The following is a 12635-nucleotide window of genomic DNA, read 5'->3' as shown; positions in this document are numbered from 1 at the left end:
TAAATCTTCCCAAATTGCCACAGGTGAAATGAAATGTTAATATCCCTTTCAATTATTAATAAAAAAATGTAAATGGATCTTGTTGGAAAAGTGGGGCACTGAAAATAAGGTATTTTAATAGGCGTGGATTTTTTGTTCAATTTACTAAAGAATTGCATTTTTAAAGCTTCTGATATATTAAAATGAAGAGGTAATTATTGTCATAAATTGGAGATTTTACACTAGAAACTTGCTGTAATTCACTGTATTCTGCAAATCAATTTGAAATGTAGCAAACATCAAACACAGATAAGCAAAAGGAAGAAAAATCTCCTATCATCTTACTACCCAGAGACAGACACACCAACATGATGTTCTTCCAGACGTTTTTCTTTGTACATATTTTTTTCTTTAATAAACATTTTATGCAAAACAGTCTGAAGTCTGTCCTCACTTCCCAAACTTGATTCATTTCAGTAAATGTAAACCCACATCACCATTGTAATGGTCATGTGGCTTCCCATTGTATGAACATACCATATGTAATTTATTTAACAAATTTCCATTTGCGGGTTCCTCACCATGTTTTCAATTCTGCAGTAATATAAAGATGTTCTTGTATGTATATCCTTGCATAATTGCCTGATTTTTTATTTTATAATAAATACAGGTAAAAAATTAATATACCCAAACCTCAATTAAATAGTCAGGAGACCAGAAGCGGCGTTCTCACACCGTGTGATCATAGCAGAGCCCAACAGGAAGAAGAAAGACTCCTCTTTTTTCCTGGCAAGGACTCAACCCATGAAAAGCCATGGCCTCCTTGTTTTCTACAACCCTCCCAACTTCCTTTTCCTCTTTGTAAATGCATCTGCCTCCCTTGCCGTTGTGGGGACTTGGACATGACTGGCCATGGGTGCAGACCCCGAATTGCAATTCTATGCTGATCCAGAATAAACCCATCTCTGCTAGAGAAAGCACCTGGCAGTCTGTTTTAGATCAACATATATTAAATTTAAACCACAGTGTCCTTCATTTCTTCAGGAAAGAACTTTTGAGCTCTTGGTTTTAAGGCAATTTCACTTTTTACTTTTACTTTAGGTCTACGAACACCAAGATGGCAGCAAATCGCTGAAACTGGGCGACTTTGGACTGGCCACCATTGTAGACGGCCCCCTGTACACCGTGTGTGGTACCCCGACATATGTGGCCCCTGAAATCATTGCCGAGACCGGGTAAACACTTCTTGTGTATTCACTGCAGTACTGTGCTTGCAAAATAGCTAGTTGGCTTCAAGGATAGAAGAAATAGGAGTGTTCTGTCCCATCCAGACAGAACTAGTTATCAGATATTCTTCACTTGTTTTTTATTTTTTTTGTGTTTTTTTTTTTTTTGACTTGAAAGTGGGAGCCATTTTCTCTGTTTTCCCCATCAAGTTGCCAGTTACCACAATCTTGCTTAAGGTTTCCTTTTGGCCTTTGTTAAAGGTAGAATGGCAGTTATTAACCCCTTAGTAAAAAATGTTTGGACTAACAGAGAAACATGCAGTGATGGTAACTAACTAGCTATTGGAGAAAAAAGAAACAGACATCGCTGTGTGCAGTGAGGACAGTCCACTGTGGTTACTTCTCTCAGCTGTCCTTATTCTCCAGTTCCGGTCCCATTTTGGTCCTCTTGGCAGCCCATTGATTATCTGTGGAGCGCACATACCCTCGGGCATCGGAGGGCCACTGGGAATTGGCTGGTTTCTGAGTGCAGCTGACACAGATGAATGAAAATCTCTAGAATGGGGGGAGATTGTGGGGTGGCCTAATGCTTACTAAGGACCTACTACTATATGCCAGGTTCCTTTAGTTAATTCTTACTCTTCCAATAGATGATATGATTCCCATTTTGCATCTGTATAAACTCAGTCTCTGATGACTGACTTACAAGCTCATGGCTAGATAGTAGCTGAGTCAGCATTTGAACTCGGGTCTAGGTGAGTAAATGAGGCTCTTTCAGTAAAGAGCCTCATTTCTTGCTGAGGATCATCAGCAGGGCTCTCAAGCACTGTCCTTAAACAGAAGGGTGGGGGAAGGGTGGGCCAGCAAGGAGAGACAGCCTATTTCTTCCCATTGGTGGCACCAACCCAAACCTAACAGTCTAGGTAGTATCTTCCACTGTGACGGGTGGAGACAGTTGTTCTGCTTGTACCATAGACCAGAAAGGCAGAAATACAGAACAGATGAGAGGAGAAATCCCCAGACTGAGATGTGAGGTAATGAGCACTTATTTATTCATCAAATTTGAGTCAGTTGCGAGCCCACTGTCTATGGCCATGCCTGACAGCTCCCTCGAGGCAATGCCACTGTCTCTGGTGGGTGCTCTGATGGCCTGCTGCGAAGGAGTGGTGGGGGGGTTGAAGGAAGATTTGGTTCGGCTCCTGGAAACCTTGGCTGGAACTCAGCTGTGCCACTAGTTGTGAGATCTTGAGCAGAATTATTTACCCTCTGAACCTCGGGTTTCTCTTCTTTAAAATAGGCAGTAGTATTTATTCTGTACAAATTACAGAGTTGTTGGGAAAACAAAATCAGATAATGTATGTCAGTCAGTGCTTTATAAATTGGAAAATGTCTTATGTGTAATTAGTATTTCTAAAATTCAGGAGTGAAATAGTCTCAGGGGTCCATCTCTATCTGAAAATTGATATGACTATAATAAACATTTTTGCTGAAAGCCTTCACTTACTGATATTTAGATATGAAGGTAGGCATTTTTATTTTTAGTCACGTGCCTTAGATAGTCTTTTTTTTTTTTTTTAATTCTTTTCTTGAATTCTGTTAAGCCAGTGGCTTGTACTTTAGTGTTTGTTGTGGGTTTTTATACTTTTGCTTGGTTTGGGTTCTGGTTTATGATAGAAGAGTCATTTATTTTGCCATGCCCCAGAATTTGTCCTGGCCTGACTTTGCTATAACTCTGACACCGCTTACTTTTTTCAGATATGGCCTCAAGGTGGACATCTGGGCAGCCGGTGTGATCACTTACATCCTGCTCTGTGGTTTCCCTCCGTTCCGTGGGTATGGGCAGCGATCTTTTATTCAGCACCAACAAAGCATTTCTCCCTTCTGTGAACGATCCATTCGGCCTCCCCGCACAAAGGAGCCCACAGCTGGAAAAGGACATAAGAACTTGTTATTTTTTCCATGTTGTGCACGCTAATTTACATGCCTTCCATAAATCTTCCTCATATAATTTAAAAACTCATTCTTTCTTAATTTGCCAAAACGGTTCCATACTGACATTTTGAATTGCTTAAAAGCACACATTTTACACATTTGCGGGGAAAGGAAGGGCTTCATTGCATAAGAATGAAAAGATATACCCTGAGTTGGCATTTTCCTGCTGTTTATCCCTCGTTGTTGTCCTTCATCTAAACAGAAGCGGTGATGACCAGGAGGTGCTGTTTGATCAGATTTTGATGGGGCAAGTGGACTTCCCTTCTCCATACTGGGATAACGTTTCTGATTCTGCAAAGGTAGGTTTCCAGTGCCTTCCTCTTCCTTATAGCCTGTGTCTCAGTGGAATTATTGATTCTGAACCAAAGAAACAAATGATATCGTAAATATGATTTCTGTATGCATTTTAGTCATCATTACTGACGTTCCCAAGAGCTCACATTCCAAACGTCCTCTGTCCGTAGCCATCCCAACTCATCAACTGCTTCTGCTTCCCTGGCTTCTCCCTCCCTGTGGTCACTCCAGCTGTAGTGCTGTAGCCTCTGTAGCTACGCCCTGCCCACACCTGTAGCCTGTAGCTACGCCCTGCCCACACCTGGCTTGAGCCCACCTCAGACTTCTGTATAGCTTATTGCGTCACCTCTCTTGGGTCTTGACTTAATGTCATCTTCTCAGTGAAGCTTTCCCAGACCCTGTTTCCAATTGCAGCTCTTAACCCCTACCTGGGTGACCTTATCGTCCTTTGCTTTATTTTTCTCCGTAACACTTACACTCTATGTCCATCTGGTATCCATCTAACTACCTCTCTGTATCTGTCTACTTATCTAGATAGATACAGATAGGTGGATATATTGTATTTATGTAGTTTATTTTCTAACGCTCCCCACTAGGGTGTAATTTCTATCAAGACAAGGCTTTTTGCCTGTCGTATTCATTGCTGTATCATCAGTGCCTAAATAGTGACCAGCAACTAACTGCTGCTCAACGTATACTGAATGAATGAATGAATGAATGAATGAGTGAATTAAACAGTTAATCAATTAAAGTGGAGAAAGCACAATGTGGGTTAAGATGATCAAGAAAGACATCATGGGGAAGCTAGGATATAACTTGGACCTTGAAAGACAGCCAGGATTTAGAGGCAGAGGGGAACAAAGCATATGGTTTTTGTCCCATTAAACTAAAAGACCAATCTCTAAGAAAATTGCAAAAATCTCACACAGAGACATTAGTAGACCCTGAAATAGAAAATGAAAACTTTTAAATTGATCCCTTAAAATTATGTCTCTAAGCATTGACTTAAAATTTCGGAAAACTGATGTTGAGAACTAATTAGCTTTTGATTATTCAGTGTACGTGCCTTTCCTTTTGCTGTGTCCTGAGTATGAGTTCAGTTTAAAATCTGACTCACTAGGCCTGGCCCCTTTCCATGGAAAATGATGCATACTGGGCCCAAATCTCTCATTTTCCTCAACTGTCCAGGAATCTACCTCTAGCCATAGGAAAAGGTGGGGAATTGAGAGAAGTGTCAAAGAAAAGCCACAAAGGTAAAAGGAGATGGGATGATATAGCCACAGAGGTAGGGCTGGAGGTGTTTTCACCTGTGAGTAGACAGTTCAGGAACCTGTCCCAAGTCTCAGTGCTGTCACTTCATAACTCAAGGGCTCGAAGTCACTGACAGCTAGGACTATCTCCTGCACCCCCATGGCACCTGCAAAGAGCATCACACATAGTAGTTGCTTTGAGTCCTGGCCCAAGTTAGAAAGTGAAGGTAGAATCTCAGCATCATTGGAAATAAATCATCTGTGTCACGGAGAGGTACTCAGAGCCTATGCGTATGAGGGACCAGGTAACACGCACCTAACCATTTTGTTACACGGGAACTTCTAATCCAAAGTAGACAGAATCTGTCTGACAGACTCATCGTTGAAGCCAAAGCCGCGCTTTTCTGGTTCAAATAAATTTGAGCTTGTTGGGGAGATTCATTAATTTCAGAACCATTTAATCATTTGCTTCATAATGGTTCTATTTTACTTTTATTGATTGATCTGGAAATTTCTGAAGCATTTTTAACAGATTTCCTCTGAATTCTTCAGCTACTAAAGAATAGTTTCTATTTTACCAACTAGCTGTTGGCAATTCCGTATGTCTTTCCTCATTCCTTTCTTTCAAACCAAAATATGCCCTCTTGCAGTTAGAAGGAAGAAAATCCAGTTATTCTTTCAGCTGCCAAAGTGAAATTTTAAAGTGCTTTAAAATTGTGATTTCTATATTAAATAATTTGGAATCTGTCTTTAAAGTGCAAAATACTTTATTTCCTTTCTACTAAAAATATTTTTAAGAAATTGATTTTAATATTAATTTATTTTTTTTCTCTCAACAAGCTATATATTTATAATTCCAAAAATTCACCTTTCCTTTAAAAGGTGTTAGGTAGCTATAGGTAAGCTGAGTTGATATATTCAAGGTTTAGAGCTTTTACAGATATTTTCCAAACGAAAAGAGAACCTCTGCTCTTGAAAACGCCCAGATTTTTACCTTCAATGTTAGACACAAATGGCATGGAATGTTTCCTTTCACAGGAGCTCATTACCATGATGCTGTTGGTGGATGTAGATCAGCGATTTTCAGCCGTGCAGGTCCTCGAACATCCCTGGGTTAATGTAAGTAACTTCCTCCCTTCCCTGTATTTACTCCGAACATTCCTTTCTCAAATTGCAGCTTTCCTAATGATGTTGCCTCCTTTTTAAAGTGTGGTGTTTGTGTCTGTTCCTCCCTCTCAAACATGCCAGAACAGTTACAGGATCTCAGCCTTGTTCCACAAGGGCCTCTGATGTATCTGTGCTGACATGTGTTCTCACGGTCCCTTGCACAGAGCATTTCATTTGGTTCAGACGGGACGGCCTTCTACCGGGGAGCTGCATCCTGTGGTCCAGATTAGGGCTGCATCCATCAATAACACAGAGCAGATTTTCTGAGTCAGTGCTGCTTTTGCATCATTTTTACCAAATATAGCAGTGACCCAAGGGTCCCCTCATCGGCGCTGGAGTTCTCCAGTGCAGCACTTCTCGAACTTGTCTGTGGTCACAAGTCACGGGGGGGCGAGGGGGGAAGCTTATTAAAATGCAGATTGTAATGTAGTAGATGTGAGGCTCTGAATTTCTAAAAGCTCCCAGATGCTGCTGCTGCTATCTGAGTACAAGGTCTGATGAAATTTCTTTAGCTATGAAAGGATTCTCCAGAGCAGAGTCATTATTTGTTGTCTCTCTCTCTATAACTGATTGAAAAGATTTGTTTTGAATAACAAGAATAATAAATACTTAGAGTGCTTAGCTTATAGTGTCTGCCCAAGGACCATTTAAGTACCTCGCATACATTAACCGATAACCCAGGGGCTGTTGGAAGCCCTGCTGACATGTGTGGAAGTCCCACACCTGGGTCTGATGGTTCTTGCTACCACAAGAGAAGACAGACATAGATTTGGATATAGGTACAGACATGGACAGGTATAAAATCGTCAGCTCATTGATATGAATTTTGCCAGCTGCTTGGAGGGATCTGGCTGTAAGATGACGTCTTTGAATTATCACTTTGGTGATTAGTCAAGTGTATTTTCCCAAGATAACTAATGACTGAGAATGAAGTGTGATTAAAAGCACAGTGTTGAGACAGACTGCATCTGAGGTGACAAGAGCTTGGGATCTTGTTCATGTTCTGCCACTTGATGCCCATGGGCCTAGGTTGCAGCACTTTACATGCCTGAACCTGGTTCCTTCCACCCCACTGGGAGGTTTTATATAAATAAATATATATATATATATATATGACAGGAGAATATACAGGAATGCGAGTGTGTATAGGTATATAGCTAAGGTTTGTTAAATATTTTTACACAGCAGAGCTTCCCAACTGGAGTACAGATGTGTGAAGATATTAATCCCCTCAGCCCTTGGGATAGTCAGGCATGGCTGCCAGAGTGCAGGAGCTGTCGCCTCCAGCCTTACCACCTTTGCATTTACCCCACAGTGCTGAACAAAAGTTATCCTTTTCTATGGAGTTGGAAAGGTTAGGAAGCATCTCATGTAAGCCTAATAATAAGCCTACAAGAGAGGCAGGGTGGGTATTATTGTACCCATTTTACAGATGGAAAGACTGAGGCTGTGACAGATGACTCTTCCAAAGTAGCTGTGCTTATGGCTGAGCCAGAATTTGCAGGCAGGTATCCTCACTTCAAGCCCATTTCCTTTAAAGTCCTGTGCACTACACTGCATCACCCTCTCTCTGTTATACATGAAAGCACTGTGAACAGTGCAGAAGCGTGCACTATACGTACACCAACGTCATTATAATGATTGTTCACACAAGGTCGCAGTCTTTCCAAAGTAACTTACCTGGGTCGTGGTGCCTCTCCCTTAGACGTGCGGGGTGGAAGAGACACAGGCCAGCTGCAGGCTCTCCTAGTGGCAGCAGCTGGTTTGGACTGATCTACATGCTGATTGGCCCACAGACTGTCAAATTGCATGTTAGTGCTGGAAACACTGAGAGTGTGACCACACAGAATACAGTGGAAAATCTGAATTTGAAACACGGCCTTTGAAGGCCCACAAAGAGCCGTGGAGGAGAGAGATTACAAATAGCCATTTTAGATTTTGCAATACATTTTCATCAGAGGACACCCCTGTCAGGCCTGCTCTCCAGGAGCTCTGATATAACAGACAGTCACATGGCAGTGAGAGAAGAGCCACCCCAGCTGGCCTGTGTGGGGAGGGTGCCCTGGAAGGCTCCCCAGAGGAGGAGATGCCAGAACTTCTTCCTGGAGGAGGCTGGGAAGAGATGTCCCGCAGAGCCAGCTCAGGCAGGATATGGATATTTGCTATAAGATAACTTTGTGAATGTGAGCACATTTGTCTATACATGTGAGGGGCCTGGGGTGTTACTGGAAATAAAATAATCCCTTACCCTGATTCCAGACCAGATGACCCTATATCAATATATTCCAAGTCAGTTGGGTAGAGAGACAAAATTAAGACGACTTCTGGCTGTTGCCTTTGGAAAATTAGGTTGTTCGTTTTCCTAGGGCAGCGTATACATGTCTCAGCGGTAACTTCCTTCCTTCTCAACCTGCTTTGTGCACGTGGTCCCACTTTGCTGACGATTAGGTTCTACAGCTCCCTCTGGACCTTGGACTCCTGCTGCCATTTTAGTTTTCCCTCTCAGATTCCCTAAAAACATTTTCTAAAAGCAAGGATAACATTTAAGGCATTGGTTAGGAGATTTAAAATTTTAAATACCCTTTAATATAATTCTAACAGACCTTAGATTCTAAGGGGAAAAAAGATAGCGATTTTAGCAAAAAAACAAATAAAGTGATTGCTTAACTTTTGAAATTACATAGAAAACAACTAAGTTAGAAAATTGATTATTTTCTTTATCTCAAAATAACAAAGGAAAAAAATATGTATATAAGCATTCACAGCCAGCATTTAGTGTTTGTTGAGGTCTCGAGTGCAATACATGAACAACCCAGCGATCAAAATAAATAAATTAGGAATGTCAAAGGAAGCCCATTTAACAAGACCTGGTGCCTTTGGCCGTCACATTGTATCCGATTGCTGCAGAGGGCGCTGCCTAAGCGGGGAGAAGAAATAATAATTGTATGAGCCCTAAAGAAGTCGTCAGAAAGCTCTTCCCACATTCCCATTTGTCCTAATTTTCTCTACCGCATAAACGATGGCCCTTTTCACCTGGCACACTTGGAACTGAAAAGGCAGTCTCGTGAAACAGAGAACAGAGTACAAGGGCAACAGAATAGAAAAATCTAGTCAGCACAAGTCACTTGCTTTAACCTTACTCGGGGTGCTTCCTCTAGGCCCCCACTTATTTTTTATACACTCTGAGTGCTCTTCGGTGTCCTGGACCTCTGCTCTGTTATCGGAAGAGCCGCGAGGGAGGCCTCTCAGTGGACGGTTCTAACCAGCCAGAAGGACAAAGGCAGCATCGGCATGCAGCCGGGTGCCCGGGAGACGGACGCAGACCCCCGGAAGGAGCGGCCACTCACCTTGGGGGACCTTGGGACAGTCACTTCACGCCTTTGAACCTGTTTTCCTGTCTGTGAAATGGGAGATAATAGAATCAACTTCTCAGGTTATGAGGAGGGAGAGAGGATTTTTATATCTGAAAGCCCTGAGCAGACAGTCTTAAGTGCTCATATGCTGTAGGCACTTGGTAGATATTTGGTGAATTTGAGTCTGAAGAAGGCCGAAACTCCCATCATCTGTGGCTACAAGCTGATGACATGGAAACTGTGATCAACGCTGGCGTGTGAGAAACTTGATTAAGGTGGAAACCCCTCGTCCAGAAAAATGGTCCTGTTCGTGTGCTCCGAACTCCACGTAGATAATGTGATTGTCAGCTTGTTGCGTTCTCCGGTGTCACAGCCGTCTCTTAAGGTAGCTGCGAAGTACCAACAGGAATTGCCCTAGCTGAATTTATTTACCTTATTACTCATATAGTGGAGAACCATATGATTTAGGCACATATCATATGAGAGTGGAATAGGCAGTAATAATATATCTGGATCATTCCAGGGATTAGGAAGAAGGTTGGTTGAGTCACTTTCTCCCCAAATGATATTTTGTTGGTAGAAAATGCAGGTTAGTGATTTAAGTTCATAAGCTTAAATGACAGTTCCAAAGTTTTTTTTTTTTGATGTGTAATTAGGATTAAATCATCAGCAATCTGTTTCAAATAGATTACTATTATTGAATTTTTACTTTCCAAGTTTTGACCTACCTTATCCCACTGTTATTCTCCTCATACCATAGACTGAAGGTCCATCTCAATACTATAATTCTACAAATCTGTGTTTTACCTTCAGTGTTTCTCCTGATGAGGAAACTGAGGCTCAAAGAAGTCTCTAGCACGAGGCTCAGTGGGGTCTCTAGCACGAGGTCCGATGCCTGGGTTTTGCCTGTAGAGATTCTGATCCTGATCTGCACTGGCATCTGGGCATTGGGAATTTTAAAAGCTCCCAGGTGACTATAATGTGAGACCAATATAGAGAACCTCTGTCCTACTGGAAAGGACTGGTTTAAATAAGGCAAGTGTAGTTACTTAGCTGGTGCAAGACTTACTGTCATCTTCCTGGCCTTTAGATTTTATTTTACCTCCTTTTTCTCACGTACCTACTCTTTTGAAAAGATACTGCTAAGCCAAGATACTCAACAAGAAAAAAAGAACCTGAGGAAGAAGAAAAAACAAGAGCCTAGATAATACGTTTTTTATTCTATGCTCATAAAAATCAGTGCTACCCATACAAAAACATATAAGCATTCCTCTAACTGTTGTTAGAAATTAAGAGAACCCCCAATGATACTGTAATAATAAATAAAACCACTTATCTGTATGTGCAACTTATACATAAAGTTGTAAATGATGACATGGAATTCCACTTTCCATTTGGGCATCTCACCCTCTCCTTCCTCTAAGGTGGATCTTAATTTACTTCACATTTTCTCCCCGAGAGCAGAGTGAATTGTAGTCATAAAGGATACCTAGGGCCAAGCTAAGAGATTCAGAAATCCTGGGATGTCGCACAGCTGGGGAAGGTTAACAAGAGTCCAGGGGGGGCACACTCTGGCCCGTGAAATGGACCCGCTACTGGAGAGTATGCTCCTGTACCTGGGAGTGTTTAAAACAAAGTCGGGATATTCTGGTAGTGAGCTGCTCAAGACCGCCATGCTTCTCATAAATTTATAGCTATTATTAATACTAGAGTCTGGTAATGAGTAGACTGAAAACCAGATCCATGATTCAAAAACAAAACTCCATCCCCTGGAATGGTTTCCTGGAGGAAACAGAGGAATTCACTCCGCTGAATGACTTCACCGCTGAGCCCCCCGGCCCTCCTCCTGGCTCCTCCCCAACATCCGCCAGAGGAGCAGAGACCAGGAGGCTAGGTCTCCTCCAGACAGCTGGGAGGGTTCACTTTCCATTTTGCAAACTAGTCTTGTTCTTGTCAGTCGCAACGCTCTGCTAAGGAGTGGATGGGGATTTCTAAATCAAAAACCGCTAACAAGCCACAACCAGCCCGCGTCCAACTTCAGAAACTACTCCCGGAGACTACACACCAGAATGTATGGTAACAATACTAGAACTATTTGTAGCATACTGCCAGGTTTGTCACGTTTGGAAAATTCACAGCACATTTTTGGCACATAATCTATTCACAATAGTGGCGATGAAGATGTATATATAAAAATGTACATTTTTAATGGCCCTATTTATTTTATTGATGCAAGATAGTAAGTTAGCTAAATCTCCCTCATCAATCTGGATGCCTCAGGTACGCATCAGGGCCCTGCTAAGCCAGTTGCTTGTCCTTGAATCCAGTTACGCTCAAAGCCTTCAGAATGGTTAGAGACTGCAGATTTTCTAGTTGCCGCTGTGCGCGTCTGTGTGTGCGCGCGCACTCGTGTATGTGTGTTTTACCTTCTGTGGCGGAGGCACCTTAATTCATTGGGAAAAAATACCCCGAAATGTTTTAAGATTTATGAAGTCAAAAGCATCCCTGGCAACTTGTAAGGATTGTTTCACTACTTTCATTGCTTCAACCTGAACTAATAACCCATGGGAGGCTAAAACCTTCACTAGAATTTAAAGCTGGAGGCCTGAACCCCCAGGCCCCAGCATCTGAAAGAGTTGCTAGGAGTCTGACAGGAGATTAGGACCAGGGCAGAGCTGGGAAATGCTAACAAAGTCCATTGTGAGGTTGGCGAGAGAGACAGCTTTTAGCTGGAAAACTGGCAGGAAAAAAAAAAAAAAAAAAAAAAAAGAGCCAGGTAAAGGGAAATTTCTGACAAAGGTGGCAGTGGTGGGGGTGTGAGGAGATGGGACTGCAGGAAGGGCTGATTCTCCCTCAGGAAGTTAAGTAGAGGCTGCTCCGATGGACTCCCTACTGTTCTGTTTCCTCCATATTTGCCCTCATTCAGTCACAGGCCCACACTGTGACCCCAGGGCACCTTGCTGTCACCCTGCGTCAGCCAGGCCTTCGGGCACTGCCTGATCCGCAGAGGATTCCAGAGCCCCGGCCCTCACGGGCCACATTCCCATATCCCAGATGAGTGGATGCCCAGCATCTCCTGGGCAGAGAAGTTTCTAATTTCTAACTACATTCCTGAAGTGATCAGCGTCCCTTTTACTGACCTCTGTCCAGATGCTTCCCAGGCTCCATTAAAGCCCTGTCCAAATATTCTGTTATTTTCAGCCCCTAATTCAGTCCTCCTTACCATCGCGTGACTTTCATCATGGAAAAGATGACTCATCGCGTCCTTCCATTTCACGATCCTGGACCTCTTTTAGTGACCAATGCCCCTGATGCCCTTGACAGTGCAATGCAGTGTGGTGGGAAGACCACAGAGTTCCAACCTGTTTCAGGCC

At 42.6% G+C, this 12635-nt stretch overlaps 1 protein-coding gene across 6 annotated transcripts in view; it reads left to right on the top strand.

Annotated features, from left to right (window-relative positions):
- DCLK1 (doublecortin like kinase 1) overlaps positions 1-12635 on the top strand; it is a 318108-nt gene that overhangs the window by 280323 nt on the left and 25150 nt on the right. For all 6 annotated transcript variants that reach the window (XM_059042295.2, XM_059042296.2, XM_067016792.1 and 3 more), the window contains 4 exons: positions 1081-1214; positions 2961-3038; positions 3400-3496; positions 5780-5860. In XM_059042295.2, coding sequence (XP_058898278.1) covers positions 1081-1214; positions 2961-3038; positions 3400-3496; positions 5780-5860 — 390 coding nt within the window. The remainder of the gene's footprint in view (positions 1-1080; positions 1215-2960; positions 3039-3399; positions 3497-5779; positions 5861-12635) is intronic.

This window comes from Kogia breviceps, chromosome 16, assembly GCF_026419965.1.
Source record: "Kogia breviceps isolate mKogBre1 chromosome 16, mKogBre1 haplotype 1, whole genome shotgun sequence".
NCBI lineage: Eukaryota > Metazoa > Chordata > Mammalia > Artiodactyla > Physeteridae > Kogia > Kogia breviceps.
Note: the sequence above shows the minus strand (reverse complement) of the source record. Positions and strands in the feature narration are given on the sequence as shown.